We start from the raw sequence: 22,500 nt of genomic DNA on the forward strand, positions 1-22,500 counted from the left end.
GTTCCTGTGTGGCAAGAGCCCTGTGTGTGTGTGTGGCTTTCTGAGGACAAAGGGCTGACTTCTGTGTCTGGTTTTGAGTGACAGCACCAGTCAAACTGACATGCCTAAACAGCATGCGAGGATGATGAAGATGATGACAATGTTGATGATGAGGATGGTGATGATGGTGATTATCATCATCATGGCAACGACGATGATGATGATGATTATGATGGGTATGATGATGATGATGATGATGATGATGATGATGATGATTATGATGATGATGATGGTGATTATCATCATCATGGCAACTGTGATGATGATGAGTATGATGATGATGATGATGATGATGATAATGATGAGATAGATAGATAGATAGATAGATAGATAGATAGATAGATAGAGAGATAGATAGGTACTGTAGATAGATAGATAGATAGATAGATAGATAGATAGATAGATAGATACTTTATTGATCCCCAGGGGAAATTCAAGAAATGATGATGATGAAGATGAGTATCATGATGATGATGGTGATGAGTATCATGATGATGATGATGATGATGAGGAGGATGAGGATGGTGATGATGGTGATGATGATGAGTATCATGATGATGATGGTGATGAGTATCATGATGATGATGATGATGATGATGATGAGGAGGAGGATGAGGATGGTGATGATGGTGATGATGATGAGTATCATGATGATGATGATGATGATGAGTATCATGATGATGATGATGATGATGAGGAGGAGGATGAGGATGGTGATGATGGTGATGATGATGATGATGATGAGGAGGATGAGGATAGTGATGATGGTGATAATGATGAGGAAGAGGATGAGGATGGTGATGATGGTGATGAGCATCATCATGGCGACAATGATGATGATGATATTGAGGACGAGGATGAGGATGATGAGGATGATGAAGCATATGAGGGCATAGCAGGTGGAGGGGGAGGCGATCCAGCAGTATGTTGAGGACTACAGTAATTTTTGAGAACAAGGCTGCAGTTTGATGTGTTTACTGACTGCTCATTCATTACACTGCATGAGCCAAACTCACAACAAGAAAGATCAAGGTTCAATTTGCGCTCAGCTTCGCTCAATGATTTGAATTAAGCTGCATTTTAACACTTACTCCTTTTTAACAAGCGGGATAAGTGGAACAAACTGGAAAGAAAAATCGTGGCAGTGAGATATGTTTTTTTTCCCAAACAGAAAAATCTCGCTCGTAAATTGCTTTTCTTGACACTTGACTACACTTCACGCGTCAATATTTGAGTGTGTCTGAGATATCCCTTTAATTGTGCCAAGTATCTATTACTGTTGAACGCTTGGCTTGCAGGGCTTAGAGGCCCACCGAGTGGAATGTTCATTATCATTTTTAAGGTTCATTCAAATCCACTGCTGATGATCCTCCACACACACATGAAAAAGATATGGGTCATTTTCTCTCAAGCGGTCACTGTGCACTGTGTGTGGGGGACTGTCTCTCTCTCTCCTTCTCTCTCTCTCTCTCATTCTCACCACATCTCTCTTTATCTTTAAATCTCTCTCTTTACTACACCCCCCTCTCTCTCTCTACTCTCAGTCTCTCTCTCTCTCTCTCTGTCCCCGTTGCCTGGGGGGAAAGTTCAACTAAGCGTAAGGATGCACCATCTCTCTGTCCTCCTCTCTCCTCTTTCTGCCTCTCAGGCCAGCCTGGATCATTGGCTGCTCTGGGCTCTGTGTGTGTGTGTGTGTGTGTGTGTGTGTGTGTGTGTGTGTGTGTGTGTGTGTGTGTGTGTGTGTGAGGGGGTGTGGTGGAGGTCATTGTAGAGATGGCGAGGGCAGCCAGGCTGAAACTGCCACCAACGCCACTGTTGCCGCTGCAGGGCTGACAGAGTGGCATCAGATGCCCAGCATCAACACCCACACAGGGAGGAGAGAGAAGGAAGGAGGGAGGGATGGAGGGAGAGAGAGGTAGAGAGAGATTTATTGATAATATCTTTTTTGTTTTGTTTATGTTCATTATCTTTTTTATAAAGACAATGATTTTTCTTAATAATAATAATGTTGTTATTTATGAATTACATATGCTTATGCTTATATGCTTATCTATGCTTATTTCTGTACACTTTGACAACACATTATGATTTTTTTTTTACTCAATATACATTTCAATTTAATTGAATTGAGAGAGAGAGAGAGAGAGAGAGGGTGAAAGAGAGACACTTAAAACATTTCAGATTTATTTTGACAAAGAAAAGAACAAAGAGAGAGAAGGAGAAATATGAAATTGTGAAGTTGTCTCGTGTTCTTGCTCATGCGTGTGTTTCGATCTGTCTGGCGTACGGATACCCGAAGAACACCTGCATCACACAGACATGCTACAGTCAATCAAGAAAGAACTCACACACCATTATTTGTCATTGAAAAAATAGACAAATTGTTTAATCCATCAAGAAAAGGTGCTACCAAGTGAGGTGATGTACAAACGTTTCGGTCTTCAGACCTCCATCAGTGCACATAGACATGCTATCATTTCTTCTCCATGGTGCTAGCTGAACATATGTATTCTGTTGGACTTAGTCATGCATTGCCATTGCAAGGACTCTGGGATTTCACCCTGGGTGTGTGTTGGTCACCTCTGTCCATCTCTGAGGGAATGATATCTTGTTGAATCTAAGAGAGAACCGGTCTGCACTCCAGAGGGTGTGTGTGTATGCAGGAGCAGCATAGCTGCGGGGAAGGGTCAGAGGGGAGAAAGGTGAAGTGTTGGGAGAGTGTGTGTGTGTGTGTGAGAGAGAGACATATGACGTACCCACCAGAGGGAATGTGAAGAGTACATCGATAAAACACACACGTGCATACACACACACACACACACACACACACACACACACACACACACACACACACACACACACACACACAGACACACACACACACACACACACACACACAGAAATAGAAGCCCACTGTGTAGTTGTGTGCTTGTGTGCGTAATGAAGATGGAAGTGGGCTGTGGGCTGTGTGCTAATTCCCTGTGACAGTGCTGTTAATGCAGGCGACCGCGGGGACCGGCCGGCGCTCACACCACTAGTGCTTTCCTCTCCCCTCACGCGCCCGCTACGCTAGTGCTAATTAGCTCCACCGCCACAGCGGCCGGAGGGGAGCTGACCTCCGCACACCACCATCATCACATACACACAACGCATGCACGCGCGCACACACACACACACACATACACACACTAACAAGGGTGTACACACAGACTCAGACACAGATACGTGGGCTCACACTCACACTTATGCTCAAATATGCAGTAAGAACACATATACAAACACACATACTAACTACAAGCACAAACAAACACACATACACACACACACACACACACACACACACACACACACACACACACAAACAGACACACACAGACACACATACACACATGCTCAAAGGCACAGACACACACACATACTTTGGAGCCTGAGTCAGAGGTGTCACCTGCTGTGTCACAACTCAGTCTGCCAGGAGATGCCACCAGAAGGCTCAAGCCCCTGGAAATCACCCTGGGAGACCCTGTGACTGATGATCATGGGGCTCAACTGTGGCTTGTTTGGTGTGGCCTTCTTAAGTCCCTGTTGTCTGCCATTCTATGCTCAGTCATGGTTTTCGCCCTCGTGGATGGTGTTTACTCTGCTCCTGTGGATCCTACTCCTGTGCTGCCTGCTACTGTGCTATCGACCCGGTCTGTAAGGATTACTTACAGTATTATTTGCCTTGGATTTTTGAACTGCTGGCCCTTTTCCTGCATCTACTTTTGTGAATTGAACCGGGACTTCTGTTTCTATGTTTATTCCTCTATTGGATGGATCTTCTGTGTGTTAAGACTATTTTGACTGAAGGACTTCTCTGAAGTGAAGCCTGTGGGCTTCCGTTTAGTTTGTTGGACAATACATTCTGTTAAAACCTGATCTCTGTGGTCTCTTGCATTTGTGCTCACCCAGTAGCATAACATGCTGAGCTAGAAAGATTGGAGTGGTTCTCAGTAGACTGTTTCCTCTCAAGGTGTGTGTGTGTGTGTGTGTGTGTGTGTGTGTGTGTGTGTGTGTGTGTGTGTGTGTACACATATACATACAGTACACATTCACACATGCATAATCGCAACACATTCTGATAATTTACAAAACTCATATGACAGCCCAGCGCCATGTAAACACATATACTCACATACTCGAAAATTCAAGCAGAAACAAGCAATATTTCATGAGGGACATAAATGATATTGGACATTAACTCATTTTAGATTGTTCAGAACGGAACATTCATTGGAAATTTATGGCTATCAGGTAATGAAGTTATTCTCGTGTTTTGAGAAGCCAAAACCTTAAGTAGCCTTTTAGGCCCAAAAATAAAAAACGCACACACACACACACACACACACACGCCTCAGAACTGACCTGGAAATGGATGGATAGTGACAGCGTAAGCGTAGAACTGAGGCGTATTGCGTGTGTGTGTGTGTGTGTGTGTGCTTGTGTGACAAGACTGAGCAGTGATCCACAATCAGATCATCCACGAGTGATGAGTGAGCAGTCAACTCACACATGGGGTCAAACTCCTCCTCACCATAATTGGATCAGCCAATCAGTGTTCCCTTCACTGGTCATGCATTCACGCCTCTGCCCAGAACACAGACACACACACAAACACACACACACACACACACACACCCACCCACCCGCCCGCACGCACGCACGCACGCACGCACGCACACACACACACACACACACACACAAATAGATAAAACAGACTTACACATACACATACACATACTCATACACATACACATACACATACACATACACATACACATACACACTGATAATTTACACAACTCATATGACAGCCCAGCGTCATGTAAACACATATACTCACATATTTGAAAATTCTAAGGGCTCCAAATCAGAAACACGCAATATTTCATGAGGGACATAAATGATATTGGACGTTAACTCATTTTAGATTGTTCAGAACGGAACATTCATTGGAAATATATGGCTATCAGGTAATAAGTTATTCTCTTGTTTTGAGAAGCCAAAACCTTAAGTAGCCTTTTGGACCCAATTTGTGTCTCAGCGTATCAACAAATTCCAGTGGATGCAAATTTGTTTGGGTTATTGATGTGTGTGGTCTCTCCTCGTCTCCTTTCTCCCTTTTTATACAGGGTAGAGTGGAGTTTGATCCATGACGCTTAGCTTTTGCAGGTGACAATCAATGCTCTCAGGAGGTTGCTAAATTGCCACCTTACGCACACACACACACACACACACACACACACACACACACACACACACACACACACACACACACATGTTTGGCCCTTGCTTCTGACATTTCTAATGATCTCTGACAGCTGCTAAATTAGTTTCCAGACAATCTGAGTGAAAGTCGTTAGCAAACCTGTCAAACACATTTTCAAGAAAAAGGCCAGGAACAACAGTTGTTTAAATAGTTTTATTCAGCGATGTTTATATTTAGGTCTTTGACGCTAGCAGCATTTAGCACTCATTATCGCAAGCATAGTTTAGCTTGGCCCATGCTGGGCCGACTAAAACGCTAATATAATTACTGATCGTACAACAACAGCAGAAAACACAGAAGAGCTGTACACACCACCCCACTACACACACACACACACACACACACACACTCACACACACATCAGACCACACAACACCACACCACACACACACACACACACACACACACACACACACACACACACACACACACACACTCACACTCACACACACACACACACACCAGACCAAACCACACCACACCACAACACCTAACACACACACACACACACACACACACACACACCTATACCCGTTTATCGGACTATAGGGACAATTTTGGATTTTTTGGGCAAATCAGACTTGGCATAGGGCTGCGAGGACACCAGGTTCCAGTGGTGCTAGAGCTACAAAAAACATACCAAAAATCATGAAAAAAATCAGGGAACCTATACACGACTTAAAATTAAAAGATTTTCTTTGCACAACTGAGATATAAAAAATGGCTATTTTTCTGACTTTTTGGTGGTTTGTAAAGACTTCTCTGTAACACTGTCTATAAGGACAGTGTGGTGTACAAGGTCAGTGATGTCATCATACACATACACCAAGTATAACCTGTTTTGAAAGGACACATGGCTTATAAGACCAAAGTGATGTCATCATACACATACACTATGTATAACCTGCTTTGAAAGGACAAGGTCTGTAAGGCCAGGTCACCATACACATACACCAAGTATAACCTGTTTTGAAAGGACACAAGGTCTGTAAGGCCAGGTCACCATACACATACACCAAGTATAACCTGTTTTGAAAGGACGCATGGCTTATAAGACCAAAGTGACTGAGGCACACCATTATAATAATATGGAATATATTAAGAGGTCATTTTTGTTTTTTGTTGACATCTGTTGTGCATTACAATTTGGCACACAAGTTGAAATAAGTGTGAATAACATCAGATTGAGACATCATTTGCAGATGATGTACACAGGCAGCACAATCACTCCATTCTACACTTCTTCCTATAGAAAACATCAGTACCTCCAATCAAATTGTCAAGTTACAAAAGTTTACAGATTACACCACGGCTCTTATCTGATGGGGTCTACCTACCCGTGGGCCAAATGTTACTACTTAACTAGGTTTGTTATTATTAACACACAACACATTCGTTGAATCACTGAACTATATTTGATTTGGTCACCTCAAGAATCTCTTCCTTCCTTAACAAGGACAGCATTTTAAAAAATAATAAAGGAAAATAAAAGTGAATCCTGACATTAAAAGGCCCAGGCTAACCACAAAGCAAAACAAACAAAACAAAAAACTGCCTGTGAGCAAAATAAATGAAGTGACCTAACCCATTTCTGAACACAGGACACCAACTTGTAAAACATGCCTAGAAAGGTAAAGGCTCAAGCTATCCAAAAGAGCATTTAGCGTTTAGCATTTGAATGCCTTTTAAAGGCCAAGCCTCTGTTGCGGACAAAATCTCTAATGTTTTGAATGGATCTGGTCTCCAAGATAGGGTGTTCCTTTTCCTTGCACTCCAGGCACTGCCCGCTGGTGGCAGTGACACCGTTTTCAACAAAAGGCCTTAGATGTTTCATCACCGCTTGTATCTCCTCCTCAGACCATGGTCTCTTCGTACACCGCCTTGATGAAACACAGAAACCTGAACAATTAAAAAAATATTAGAAGATAAAAAAAGAAAAAGAATGTACTTGCAGGTAGGGATGTTGCTGTTCAAAATTGCCAAACAAACTGGAACTTGTGTAGACAAAATGTATGTGGTAATAAATTGAGATCTGCTAAAAATCAAAGTTGGATTGTTTTCATTAACATGACATTTCATTACACTGCTTGTTAAAAACAAAATACACCCAGCTTCTTTATATGCTTTATATGCCTAATCAAACATAATGTAAGTGTTGACTGCACATTAGCAAGTGTGCCTAGTGATGGACATGGCACCGCATTTAAATAATACCTTGAGTAACGGAGTCAGGGAGATGAGGTGAACCAGAAGTTACACAGGCAGAGTTCCCCTGGTCATCTAAAAAAACATTGCACAGTATAAATGTATGGGCTTAAAGAGCCTGTCTGCCAACCAATCAAACACCATGGGCATAGAGGGGATACATGTAAAACTGTAATATATTCTACTACCATGCACATAACAAGCAGACAGCCAATTCTATATTATAATAACTATGCTCATGGCAAAGTTGTTGAACCGGGTGAAGTAAGGAGAGCCTGACTTTGCAACCATACCTTGAGTGATAATTTTACTAGGAAATTATGTACATTTTACACAGGCCAAGTCTTCCCTGTAGTTTTAAAATGATCATGCAAACTACTGAACACATCAAAATACTAACCACAATGCATACATGTATGTGTCACAATGAAAAGAGATGACAAAAAGGTAAGCTTAACAAAGTTTCTAACCATCGTACTACTGGACAATTCCTGACAAACACTTTTAATACACTCTAATGAACCCACAGACTCCAGCTCATTACATGATATGTTTGGCAAATGTTGGGTCCATCATTGAGATTATACCTTGAGCTGCAGTCTCGGAGAGATGAGGTGATCCAAAAGTCCCAGAAGTCAACATTTCTTCATTGTCTAAGAACAACAAAAGACAAAAAAAAAAAACAATGGTATCAAATACACAGCTAGGGTAGGCAATAAAAAGTTCCTACATCTGTGAAATAACAGTAGGAGGTCATCTAAATGTCAATAAAAAAAAAGCCTATTTTAAATATTTCACCAATACAATTACAACATCCGCAACACGGAATACAACAATTTCAGTAGCCTTGGGACCCCATTTTAACAGTACCTTGCAATGTGGAAACATTAGGGAGTTGCTGTGATCCTGTATCCATTTTGTCTATGTCATCTATTAAATGACATTGTAAAAAGGTTATTACAGCAACCATACACACCAAGCAGATTTAACAATGTGTAAATGATTCATACCACCAATTTCATCCAGAGATTTTCCTTGAATATCCTTCACACTTCCCTTCTCCATAGCCATAAGCAGCTTTGAGATCTTAGCCAGCTGAATCGTTGATTGGGGCAGTCGATAGTACTCCCTATGCACCCTAATGTCATGGCCGAGAAAGTCGGCCAGCTGGTCCAGTTCATTATCTTTCAAGTTCATGACTTGGCTTATTGTGGCGATCTGTTTGCGAAGGTTAGTTGATCTGAGGTTTTGAGGATCTTCGGCTCCACAAGCATCTGCAAATTGACCAAACTGTCCTCTGTAATGACCATCACTACAAGGAATAGCGAAGAGGTAATTGTTGTTTTCAGTTACTCCACACTCTTTCCTCTTACTAATGAGGAGTGACAGGTTAGCAGTCATATCAGGGGTCAGGATCACAGCAACCTTTCGTCCTTTTTTCCCCCTCAATTCCACTCTGGCGAATTGTTTGCAAAGTCTCTTCTCAACTTCTGTAAGCCCAGTGCTTATGTCATCATTTAGTTGTGACACATCACGATCTTCAAAATTGTTTACAGTCATCCTTGCCACTTCACCTTCCCTTCTCCTATTAAACAAAATGACTTGACAGAGGGTCACCTTTGCTAGTGCTGCATAAGTGCCTGCTGTTGGGTTATCGGCTAGTTTCTCCTTAGCCAATTCCACTTGCTGACCAAGATATAACTGCAGCTTCTGAACGTCTTTGGCCAGTGGAAGCCTGGTGCTCTTATTGTATTTTGCCTCACTCAGGTTTGATAAGGCAGAATGGGAAACTAATTCAGACCACTTTGTTTCATGAAGTGTATGAAACCTCTTGATGGAATCGACCCCCTCTTGGTCCTCTTCCATTAGGGCACGACACATGATGAGGTCACTTATCTTTCTGAGAGAATGCCCAATTTTAAGAGCCAGACTTGGGGCTTTGAATGTGTTGTGTTGGTGATCAAAACCTGAAACTCTCTTAACAGCACCAGTAAGAGTAAAGAAGTTGCCTGGTTTTATTGCCTCTTCCATGTTATGGATTCTAGTTGTGTGGCGCAAAGTCACAAGTAATCTCCCAAGTTCCCTTACTTTCTGTCTTATATACTCATGCTTTGATCTGTCACTCCCATGCTTATTAAAGAGGGACTGGGCAAACTGCATGAGATAATGATCATTCCTTATTGCAGTGGACACGTCATCCTTGTGCATTTTGCCCAGCACTGACCAAAGTTCACTTGAAATTGGCTGGGACATTGTAAATTGAGCAGATGCTATACCAATGACCCTCTCTGTCCACTCAGGTCCCTCTTCAACATTATTCTCGGGTCTTAGAGCACATCTTTTCATATGTCGAGAAAGTTCTTTTCTGGATAACATACCCTTACAGTACAAGCAGTAATCATATGTCTCAGGGCTGCTACTCTGTTTGGAACTCCTTTTCACTTTAAGACAGCCTGACCCTGTGGTTTTAACAGTCGAGTTATGCTTGAAGTTGCCAAGGTTTCGGAATTTCTCAAGAAGAACCCTTCTGTCCTTTGATGATTTGGGGAACTGGAGTGCCTGTGCGATTTCAGCATTTTCATTTACATGCTTCTCGAGATGACGTGCAAATTTTGTTTGAGGTTTCCCACATACAAAACAATAATTGACTTGGCTTTTAAGGAATCTTAAGGAAGATTTACTTTGGCCAAGAATATCCACAGTGCTTTCTGGTTCTGGTTCGGGGTCTGGTTCAGCAAAAGTAACTAAATCAGGCATATTGGTATGGGACTTCTTGGATGGTTCAGCCAACTCGGCACTCAACTCTGTTCCTGAGCTTTCTGAATCCGATACAGACTCAGAGCTTTCTGGTTCTGGGTGAGCAAAAGTAACTAAATCAGGCATATTGGTATGGGACTTCTTGGATGGTTCAGCCAACTCGGCACTCAACTCTGTTCCTGAGCTTTCTGAATCCGATACAGACTCTGGGATGTACTCATCACCAGATGAGACATCATCCTGTAAAGTATATTAAATTAATTAATTACAGCATATTTTAATAAACAGAAATACACATGGGAAGGATGGTGTCAAAAACAAACTGCTAAAAGCCATCATATTGATATTAAGCATATTATACTTCAATGTTCACTTACATCTGATATATCCCAGTCTTCTGAGGACTTCTGGAGGCAGATTTTGTGCCACACACCACAGCATTCTTCAGACAAAAATTTATCAATTGTTGACCAATTGCATACTCATTTTCTTATTAAATGGAATAAGCTTCACACTTATGAAACATACACAATTAAGAAATGCTAACAAAATGAACTGTTCAGTACAAATGCACCGTTTGAGTGATGGCTAAAACTTTAACAAAAAGTACACGTTTCAACCATTAAGGTAGAATTCACTGGAGTGGCAGAGCCTTTACATTACCCATTTGAAGTCAGTTAAAAAAAAGTATGTAGTGATCCCACACATTAAATTCACTCACTAACGTTCATAACGAAAAACAGAATGTTTTGAAAAATGACTGTTCAAATGGTGCATTCTTATGGTATTTCCAGACAGATAATTATCTAATTAAACTTAAAAATATGACATAATATGGCATCCTCCTAACAATCAAGAGATTTGAGATTCTGATTATAAACTGTTACTGTAAAAACAGACACATTAGTAGCCTGACCTGACCAAACACGGATTCTTTTTTTAATGCGTAATGTGCAAGGTGTAGGCCGTTTTCAGAATGAATCCTTGGCTCAAAGATTTCTGGCAGAATGGTCTAATGTGGAACAGAAATGCTGAAATGTTTATCCTTAATACAATTAATTAAGCTAATAAGGCTTCTGAGAATAAAAGGAAAGTAACTGGAAAGGTGTGGAGACACCTACAAGCATTTGGATTGCCAATTGCTTGGTGGATCTATTGAATTAGTTCTGGATTTATTAGGCCTAAAGTTTATGTTCATCATTACCTTTTATACAGTATATTTATCATCTCAATTAGCCAAACTAAATTTGAAGTCCACTTGAAAAGCCCACTCGATCTATTATCAACTCAGATGCTTAAATATAGACCCAGTGACTTATTGGAAGGCACAAAGTTAGAAAAAGTTGAAAGTCGAAGGGTTTAACATCATCTTCAAAGTTGAGCGTATGTACAAAATGACTTCATCAATGTCCTGAGCGCACCATAGAGTTGATGGCATTTTCCTTGTGTTGATACTCACTTACACATAATGAAACGTATGCATAATGAGACGTGCATTATGCTTTTCAGCCAAGCTAATCTTTAATAATGCTGACGAAGAAGCACAAACATTTTCCTATGTTCACGTACAGTAGCGCATCAAACCAAGAAATGTGTTATTTGCATTGGTAACATTGCAAATATGGGCTTGTTGGAATTTGTCTATACAACAATTCAAACAGTGGTGTTTCGTTTATTGTGCGATTGGGTTAACATTGAAAACAACTCATCTATAAGTTGTAATTTTATTTCGGAGTCACACAAATTAATAAAGTCCATGAAAGATGGATTTATCCGCACTGCAGCGAACCGGATGAAAGAATGAAACATTTGCAAGGATTTAAGGTTGTAGCCTAACTTAGGTCTAAGTCTAATAACAAAGAACAATATAGATAGCCTAATAATATAAATGATAATAGCAAAGGAATTAAGGACTTGTTCAACATCCAAAGGCGAAAGTCTCCAGGCATAAGGAAACCCTGCGTGATAGATTTGTGATGCGGCTTCTCCGACTCCCTGACCCCCCCAATAAAAAAAAAAAAACCCTTCGCTTCATGTTAATGGCCCATTTCAATTCCAAAACAGTAAAATTTGCCAAAAGGCGACTAATTTACAGGTATGCTCTCTGTTATCTGCCATGTGCCTCATCTTGCAAACTCACTTGCCTGGCACGTCATAGTATCTGCTACTCCAGTGTCTTTCACCGCAATGGTGTGACTTGATAAAACATTCAATCAACATGTTTTTATGATTTATAGGTGCGAGTCTGGAACTGACCCATGGCATGAAATGAAACTACTTATACTGAGAAATGCATTAATTAGGAGAAGATGAAAAACACACTTACGTTTGCATCTTACACCGTGCCATCTGATAGATGTGAAAGGTGAATGGCATATCCAGCATTTGTCAATTCTCACCGATTCAAAAACCAGCTTATGGATTGTACACTGTGACAAACATTTTCAAAACATGAAATAAATATAAAACCTTTACACACAAATTGTATCATGAATTGTTTTACTTTCACACAAATCCATGTACTTTTCTTCAAATCCATCAGGAGAGATGAGAAGGGGTAAAGAAGTTACTTTTATAATATAGAAGCATATATATTCAATTCCTGTGACTTAAGTTTAGCTAACTGTTGGGGTGTCACTCATCACACACACAAAAGAGAAAGATATGCTTCTCTTGTGATGATGGCAAAGACAACAATTCCTCTAAATAATGAAGTAAACCTTCATCTGACATTTAAAAAAAAAACAGAAACACATCTAGTTTCGGAACCTGTGTCCAAAGCCAAATTTAGATTTACCCTGCTTAACTTCTATCATCTGTAAAAAAAGAAATGGCAACAGGGATCTCTACCAATCAATGGCTTTGCTTAACACTAAAAGTTAAACTCCAGGTCCAGGGTAAATCAACCTACAGCCCTGTTGTTTGAAGACAGCGAGTGCTAGGAAGAATGAAAAAATGTTCTACAATACAGACCACTAGCGAAACAGCCGGAAATTAACTGATGGGGGCAAGGAAACTGATTATTCTCTTCTTCCTAGCCACAGCACTACATAACCTCAAACTGCAAGGAAATAGATTGATAAACCCTGGACTATCTGGAAAACCCCTGGAAAAATCTGTGCACGTGTTTGCAATACAGACGTCACAACATAGTATGAACAGCTTTGTTCACCCAGCTCAGTCATAAACAAAAGGCAGCAATTTTACAGAGAGCATTTTTAACATTTTTAACATTATTTAATGTTGGCACTGGCACTTAAAAACACTAAATGGGTAAATTGCAATAAATGGGCTTAGTTTTGGAGCCAAACGTTGGAGTTAGAATGAAAACCTCTGTGACAATTGTGGCAACAGCCACATCATTTTCGTTATGCATTATTTGTATTGGTTGTTTAAAAACGGGAAAAAAGTGATCCGATTAATCGATCAATAAAGTACTAGATTAATCAATTACAAAAAGAATCGATAGCAGCAGCCCTAACTAAAACAATGAAAATTGTGTTCCATGAAACATCACAGTACTTCTAACCATTGTTCAATTTCAAAACACAGGTAATTTCAAACTCACCTCACAAGCAGAGTCATTTGGCACAGCTCTGGATGATTGACACCCTGATCTTGATTCGGTCTCTGTACAACAGAACACAGGGAGATTCAGTGCTTGACTTTCCTCAAGTCATAATATACTCAACTCACATCCCTGACAGACGATATTCTACTCAAAATGTCCATCAAGACATAAAAAAAAGTGTGGCAATATCAGGCCATTTTCATGCTGCAAACCCTTAGCAGGCATGACATGCATTGCCAGAAGTTAACAACATTTACTCAAAACTATAACTGACCACTGGCAAGCTCTGCTGAGAACACAGGGGATAACACCTCCTGGTGCTGGACACCAACTTCTTCTGTGAAAGAGGGGATTGGAGAAGTGCCACACTGACCTCTGACACAGTGCACCTAAAAAAATGAACAGCAATATGCAAAGATGAACAGGCATCAACTGGTACAGATGGGAATACTCCATACAGTATGTGCAAAGACAGAATATTTAACAAGATTTAGTAACCATTTTGGATAAGGGAGGCATGTCACTGCATAACAAATTTCTTAACTAGCCACTTTACAAGCATGTGCTGTAGTTTCTGCATATGTGTGTGACACAGGGGAATATTCATGTTATGTGAGGACAGTTTGTCTGTGTTATAAACTCATGGTATGCAAGGACATGGTCCTTTGGACTTCTAATGACATCCTTGATCAAACTCTAAGTCTTCTGTTATTGAACTCCCAGTGTATGGCACACTCAGTAAAAAAACAGTGTTGGGGGGACACCATGGTTAGTAAAACCATCCATACTGAATAGAAAACATTTCCACTGTAGCTGCAAGATGTTTACTAAAACACTGAACATTGTGTTCCATGGAACATCACAGTACTTCTAACCATTGGTCAATTTCAAAACACAGGTGAAATTGTTAGCGGCTAACTGAAATAAAACCACCTATATGATAGCCAATCTATATGTATGGTGAAGGGTATGTGAAGCTATTTTAATTTCAATTTCAAAGCTCAAGGGAACTTCATCAGGATGCATAGTATCCGGTATCCATGAAACTGGCCTTTAAAAATAAAAATCTGCCTGGCTCTATGGGAATTTAACATAGGGGTATGTATACTTATGAGCACTTGTATTGTAAGGAAGAACATTTATTTATTTACAATACATAATTCATTCACAAAGAAAATTGGTGTCTTTAAAGGTTGGATTTTTCCTCATTTTTTTATTAAGACATTAAGATCAATTTTCAAAAGATGATATTTTTTATTCTTCTTTTTAGTCAACTTTAGCATGTATATGCTAAGGGTATGTAAACTTATGAGCACAACTGTACTGTAGGTACACATTGATGCCACAAGTAAGAATGTGTATTAAAGAGACAAAACGCTATTCCTCAACTAGCCACTTTACAAGCATGTGCTGTAGTTTCTACATCTGTGTGTGACCCAGGGGAATATTCATGTTATGTGAGGACAGTTTGTAACACAGACAAACTCATGTTATGCAAGGACATGGTCCTTTGGACTTCTAATGACATCCTTGATCAAACTCTAAGTCTTCTGTTATTGAACTTCCAGTGTATGGCACACTCAGGAAAAAAACAGTGTTGGGGGGACACCATGGTTAGTAAAACCATCCATACTGAATAGAAGACATTTCCACTGTAGCTGCAAGATGTTTACTAAAACACTGAACATTGTGTTCCATGGAACACCACAGTACTTCTAACCATTGGTCAATTTCAAAACACAGGTAAATTCAAACTCACCTCACAAGCAGAGTCATTTGGTGTGGCTCTGGATGATTGACACCCTGATCTTGATTCAGTCTCTGTACAAGAGAACACAGGGAGATTCAGTGTTTGACTTTCCTCAAGTCATAAAACCACATATAGGTATACTATACTCAACTCACATCCCTGACAGACAATATTCTACTCAAAATGTCCATCAAGACATAGATAAATGGCCTGATATTGCCACATTTTTCATGCTGCAAACCCTTAGCAGGCATGACATGCATTGCCAGAAGTTAACAACATTTACTCAAAACTATAACTGACCACTGGCAAGCTCTGCTGAGAACACAGGGGATAACACCTCCTGGTGCTGGACACCAACTTCTCCAATCCCCTCTTTCGCAGAAGAAGTGCCACACTGACCTCTGACACAGTGCACCTAAAAAAAATGAACAGCAATATGCAAAGATGAACAGGCATCAACTGGTACAGTGTCTATTTCACTCAAACCTTTAAGTTTATGACAATGAAAACGATGTAGACAGGGGAACAAAGTGTGAATTGATGACTATCTGTACCGACAAAGATTTTCAGACTGTACCTGCAGTATAATTGTAATTCATTGATAAATATGTCCCTTACGAAACTATATCATTTCTAAACATTCATACATCCCGAAATAAACAGCTGAATTCAAACTAACCTCATGCGCAAGGTTGTCTGGTGTGGGAGTGGATGACTGACACTCTGCTCTCAATTCGGTGTCTGTTGAAGAGAACACAGGACATGAAGACACAGTGCCTTGCAAGACCCCAGTATTTGGCAGGCATTGCTTCTTCAAGCAGGGACTCACCTCTGAATAAGTCTGTAGAGAAAACATTGGGTTCCAAGTCATGGGCGTGGTCACTAAGCTCTGCAACGGAGTGTTGGCCAGAAGGGAAGCTTCCACTATTTCGCTGTGTATAAAAAGTTGAACAGATGCAGATGAGGACTTGAATATCACATAAGTTTATTGTAAAGTTGTACTAAGACAGAGTTTAAAGACACATGTTCTAAATGTTTAGCAACTGTATAGGATGACAAGAAAAAAATGAAAAATATTTAAATACCAACGCAACATACGCAACAAAACATTCTATGCTAACTATGTGGTAAATAATGACTAGAAAACATTTAATTACAATAATAAAAAAAAAAGTAAACAGTAAAAGACTGTATAGATATGCTATTGTCCAAGTAAAGGAACTTACACCATAAACCACTGCAAATTAATAGGTTTCTAATGCTGTCAAAATAATGATAATTCTACGACGGAGTATTAGGGCCACACAAAGAGAAAAAAAAAATGTTTGCCATGACGAGATTAAACTCGACATTTCGAGAATAAAGTTGAAATGTCATTTCGACTTTAAAGTCGACATGCCGATATTAAACTCGAAATACAGTTTAAATATAGCCTACACTAACACACAATATGTGACAATCATTATAACACTGAAAATTGTGTTCCATGGAACATTAGAGTACTTCTAACCATTGGTCAATTTCAAAACACAGGTAAATTCAAACTCACCTCACAAGCAGTGTCATTTGGCATAGCTCTGGATGATTGACACCCTGATCTTGATTCGGTCTCTGTACAAGAGAACACCGGGAGATTCAGTGCTTGACTTTCCTCAAGTCATAAAACCACAAAGGCATAATATACTCAACTCACATCCCTGACGGACATTTTGAGTAGAATATCGTCTATCAAGACATAGAAAAATGGCCTGATATTGCCATATTTTTCATGCTGCAAACCCTTAGCAGGCATGACATGCATTGCCAGAAGTTAACAACATTTACTCAAAACTATAACTGACCACTGGCAAGCTCTGCTGAGAACACAGGGGATAACACCTCCTGGTGCTGGACACCAACTTCTCCAATCCCCTCTTTCGCAGAAGAAGTGCCACACTGACCTCTGACACAGTGCACCTAAAAAAAATTAACAGCAATATGCAAAGATGAACAGGCATCAACTGGTACAGATAGGAATACTCCATACAGTATGTGCAAAGACAGAATATTTAACAAGATTTAGCAACCATTTTGGATAAGGAAGGCATGTCACTGCATAACAAATTACATCATCAAGCCGCAAGAAACAGCTGACAATGCACCATATACTGTAGGTACATATTGATGCCACAAGTAAGAATGTGTATTAAAGAGACAAAACGCTATTCCTTAACTAGCCACTTTACAAGCATGTGCTGTAGTTTCTACATCTGTGTGTGACACAGGGGAATATTCATGTTATGTGAGGACAGTTTGTAACACAGACAAACTCATGTTATGCAAGGACATGGTCCTTTGGACTTCTAATGACATCCTTGATCAAACTCTAAGTCTTCTGTTATTGAACTCCCAGTGTATGGCACACTCAGGAAAAAAACAGTGTTGGGGGGACACCATGGTTAGTAAAACCATCCATACTGAATAGACATTTCCACTGTAGCTGCAAGATGTTTACTAAAACACTGAACATTGTGTTCCATGGAACACCACAGTACTTCTAACCATTGGTCAATTTCAAAAACTCACCTCACAAGCAGAGTCATTTGGCGCGGCTCTGGATGATTGACACCCTGATCTTGATTCAGTCTCTATACAAGAGAACACAGGGAGATTCAGTGTTTGTCTTTCCTCAAGTCATAAAACCACATATAGGTATACTATACTCAACTTACATCCCTGACAGACAATATTCTACTCAAAATGTCCATCAAGACATGATATATGGCCTGATATTGCCACATTTTTCATGCTGCAAACCCTTAGCAGGCATGACATGCATTGCCAGAAGTTAACAACATTTACTCAAAACTATAACTGACCACTGGCAAGCTCTGCTGAGAACACAGGGGATAACACCTCCTGGTGCTGGACACCAACTTCTCCAATCCCCTCTTTCGCAGAAGAAGTGCCACACTGACCTCTGACACAGTGCACCTAAAAAAATGAACAGCAATATGCAAAGATGAACAGGCATCAACTGGTACAGTGTCTATTTCACTCAAACCTTTAAGTTTATGACACTGAAAACGATGTAGACAGGGGAACAAAGTGTGAATTGATGGCTATCAGTACCGACAAAAGATTCAGACTGTACCTGCAGTATAATTGTAATTCATTGATAAATATGTCCCTTACGAAACTATATAATTTCTAATCATTCATACATCCCGAAATAAACAGCTGAATTCAAACTAACCTCATGCGCAGGGTTGTCTGGTGTGGGAGTGGATGACTGACACTCTGCTCTCAATTCGGTGTCTGTTGAAGAGAACACAGGACATGAAGGCACAGTGCCTTGCAAGACCCCAGTATTTACCAGGCATTGCTTCTTCAAGCAGGGACTCACCTCTGAATAAGTCTGTAGAGAAAACATTGGGTTCCAAGTCATGGGCGTGGTCACTAAGCTCTGCAACGGAGTGTTGGCCAGAAGGGAAACTTCCACCACTGAGTTGTGTCTAAACAAGTTAAACAGAAAAAAATTGGGCAGCAGTGGTTGTAACAGTAGGGGAAATATACAAAACATACAGATAAGCTTGCTGGCATCATCTGGGAGAGAGATAGCCTGGAAAATCCAGACCCTGGTAATCTAGAAAGATTAAGGGTCTGGCCACGAACAATGTAATGGCCCAACTCGAGGGACGGCAACAAGCATGCATTTAAAAATCTCACTGCATGCAATTGGATAACACTACGACCAATGTGTACCGTCCTCCAACGTTACAGTGCTGTCTTCATCAGTTTAGCTGGTTCCCCGGGATATCGGGGTAAAAGTAACGTGCATCATTGCCAGAGTGTCTCGCCGAGACAATTCCATTGTGCTCTCGCGTGAACTCTGGATTTCCACGGTAGGAGAGAGACACGATTGACTGAAAACCAGATTGAAGACCACCAAGATGTGACTTCTGTTTTTTGGTTATGATTGTTGGCACTAACAAACGATAGGTATTGTGTAATCTCTGTGGCCTCATGAAACGGACACAGCTTAACACAAAGAGAGGATTTCATTTTTATCAAGATGTCAAAATATAGGCTATACTTTTTAAACCTTGACACCAATTCATATGGGGATAAAATCAAAATGACCCACCTCTTTACGCCAGGGCCATTCTTTCCCACCATAGTCATAAGTGATTTCAGTTCCAGCCATAATTTCCTTCAGTGCAAAAAGGCAGAGATGTGGCTTCCCATCTGCTTCGATCAACTTCATTCTGCAATTTGGTGCCTTGTGCTCATCGTTTACCAGTCGTCCAAATGACCCATCTTCAAGTGCTCCATCAATACTGCAAATGTACAAACATCATGCACTAAACAGACGTTTATAGTGACACTTTTGAATTGTACATGCACAGTTGATGCAAGTTAAAATGCAACATGAGATCTTTACTTCAGAAATCCTGACTTCTCACTATAGTAATCTAAACATATTAGTCATTCTGAACCTACCACCATGTCTTCCGCTTCCATGTGAAGTCAAACATGAAGATCGAACATGCATTGTGGTACAGTTTACGTCTATGTTCAGCTTCAGCTGCATCAATGAGCTCCCCTCTATACTCCACCACAAAGTCTCCTTGATTGAAAACAGCTAAAGTGAAGATACCACGACCTGCAGACACAACCTTATTAGAGTAACAGGGGTAGCAGACTATATCTATTGGATAAAACTCAGCAATGCAAATAATCACATACAACTGAATTATTCCTATAAATTGCTACAATGCAACGTCAATTCAAGAACCAGTGACATGTAACCTTCAGTCTAGCCTACAGTGTGTCAGTCACTCACCTTTAACTGGATTAATATATTTGATCTCTAACATTGAATTCTTGTCTCTTCCTGCAAGGATGTGATTAGTGGCATCCTGAAGAGGAGTAGTTCTCCGTGGCATGACAGAAGTTACTAAGGAAATTAATAACAAAAATGTAAACAACAAAACAACTTCACTACTCATCTCACTAATACCATGTATATTCAAACAGTATGTTCAGATACTAAATGACAATGCATACAAAGAAATAGAGAAACAGAAAATGTAGGCTATGTTAAAGGATAAACTCAACGGAGATCTAAACAAAGCACTCATTTACCACAGACCTTAGCTTAGCCGTCAAAATTCTATGTGCTGGACATTAAGCTTGCCAAGCCATAACCTCTGGCTATAATTTCCACACGTAGGAGATAATGTTGGGCTACTTAATATTTAGTCTATTAGTTGTCTAGATGGGCACGTCCTCCCTTACCTCTTCAAAGAAATTGGAACAATTCAGACTTAAAATAAAGTTTAACATTGATAGTCACGATTGTAGCCCCCCTCCCTCCCCCAATACCACTGTGTGCTGTTCGTGGTTTAGGAGCATAAAGAGCAACGTTGTAATGTAGTTTGCTAGCGAAATTGACGTTAGTAAAAGTCTGACGCCTCTGATGAAAAGCAAACAAAAACAAAATACATTTACAGCCGTCTGACAACGTATTCATAAATTACTGTCATTCGTCTATCTAAAGCCTTAGTTTGTCCAACGTGACCTCTTCAATATACTTTTCCCATCCGATAGCTAGCAATGCTCTGAATATAGTGTTAATCTTACCAAATGGATGAAATAAGATCGATATACCATCTTTCAACACTACTGGTCGTAACTGATCTGCCAACATTGGTGTTTGCTATTCCTTGACTAATTTCTTTGTGGTAGTTTTAAATATCCAGGCCACTTACCTGGATCGGAGGGTTCAGTCTCCCTGCAATAGCATTGGCAATAACAATAGCATGCACCTAGCCAGCTAACAGTAGCCTAGGTCAAGTACATTTCCTACCAATAGGTAATTCTGGGAGAATCGCTGGGAATAAAAACGCTTAATCTACTTGGAATACAGTCTATTGGTGCTATCTCTGGGCTGTAGTAGGCTATATGGAATTAACTGGCTAGGCTACTTATCACACAGTAGGCTATTTTTGTTTAAGTCTTTAACATTATGTCATTCAACAAGCATTTACCTATATTACATACCACAATAACACTGCTATTAGGCCTACCTATTAAAACGTTTTGTTATGGATTTCTTACCTTCTCTCCACAACGTGCATTTCCAGAAGAACTCCCAGCAAATGAATCTGGTGATCACAGGTGTAGCAGCTGTCTTCTATCCAGCCAATCAGTATGAGCATGCGCAGTGTTGATTTAGCGTCTAATTTCGCGCGTTGTGTATAATTTCCCGCGTTGTGTATAATTTCCCGCGCTTGTGTGTCGCAGCATGCAGGGACCACGACCACCGATAGGGGGCAGTGGCGGACACACAAATATACAAAATATGTCAGGTTTTTGGTACATAAGGACTTTTGAGAAAACCACTTTTTTGGGTATTAAAACATGCTGAGAAAAGGTTTTATAGGGTTTATTTTTATGAGGACAGCCAACTGTCCTCCTATACGAGAGGGTCCTCGTTGCTCTTTTAAATGTCTTGAAAACTGTCCTTCTATGCCCTGAAACAAACACACACACACACACACACACACACACACATACACACACACACACACACATACACACACACACACACACACACACCACCACACAGGGGTCATCGTGGTCCAAAATAAAGGAAGCATGAATGATTCGGTCCGCCAGTCAGTCGGTTTACTTCCTCGTTAAATGTAATGTGTTCAGTTTACAGCCCATAGGTCACCCTGCCTTGTGCCCGCTGCACCGTGGAAGCACGGGAATGAAGTGGGCCTATTATGGGATATCATCTGAGCCGTAGATCTCTCGTTAAAGCTGTGTCTGTTGCTAGGTGAAGTGGCCTGTCCTGTGAGTGATTGTGGTCAGATAGACTAG

The 22,500-nt window shown here is 40.4% G+C and overlaps 2 protein-coding genes across 9 annotated transcripts in view; one reads left to right on the top strand and one right to left on the bottom strand.

Annotated features, from left to right (window-relative positions):
* LOC121700734 (protein sidekick-2-like) overlaps positions 1–22,500 on the top strand; it is a 169,936-nt gene that overhangs the window by 26,740 nt on the left and 120,696 nt on the right.
* Positions 6,741–22,006, bottom strand: LOC121700097. Of its 8 annotated transcripts, none has more exons than XM_042082795.1 (24): positions 21,733–22,005; positions 20,456–20,569; positions 20,113–20,275; positions 19,757–19,949; positions 19,016–19,124; positions 18,866–18,927; positions 18,489–18,603; positions 18,196–18,257; positions 17,472–17,586; positions 17,180–17,241; positions 16,460–16,562; positions 16,310–16,371; positions 15,931–16,045; positions 15,637–15,698; positions 14,152–14,266; positions 13,875–13,936; positions 12,633–12,735; positions 10,684–10,748; positions 10,486–10,546; positions 8,560–10,359; positions 8,420–8,479; positions 8,137–8,202; positions 7,559–7,624; positions 6,741–7,243 (listed from the first exon to the last, which is right to left on the bottom strand). In XM_042082795.1, the coding sequence occupies exons 2-24, from the start codon at positions 20,556–20,558 to the stop codon at positions 7,005–7,007; spliced, it is 3,963 nt and encodes a 1,320-aa protein (XP_041938729.1). In that variant the 5' UTR covers positions 20,559–20,569; positions 21,733–22,005; the 3' UTR covers positions 6,741–7,004. The 8 variants fall into 8 exon arrangements, with proteins under 8 accessions (XP_041938729.1, XP_041938730.1, XP_041938733.1 ...); XM_042082796.1 differs by lacking the exon at positions 21,733–22,005 and adding an exon at positions 21,384–21,662; XM_042082800.1 differs by having other exon boundaries at positions 7,011–7,224; positions 21,733–22,006.

Source organism: Alosa sapidissima, chromosome 24 (assembly GCF_018492685.1).
Source record: "Alosa sapidissima isolate fAloSap1 chromosome 24, fAloSap1.pri, whole genome shotgun sequence".
NCBI classification, from domain to species: domain Eukaryota; kingdom Metazoa; phylum Chordata; class Actinopteri; order Clupeiformes; family Clupeidae; genus Alosa; species Alosa sapidissima.

Coding starts and splice junctions, on each gene's coding strand:
- LOC121700097 (XM_042082795.1), bottom strand. CDS start 20,558: ATGCCACGGAGAACTACTCCTCTTCAGGATGCCACTAATCACATCCTT. Junction 20,276..20,455: donor ATATATTAATCCAGTTAAAG/GTGAGTGACTGA, acceptor TTGTGTCTGCAG/GTCGTGGTATCTTCACTTTA. Junction 18,258..18,488: donor CTCAGCAGAGCTTGCCAGTG/GTCAGTTATAGT, acceptor TCTCTTGTATAG/AGACTGAATCAAGATCAGGG.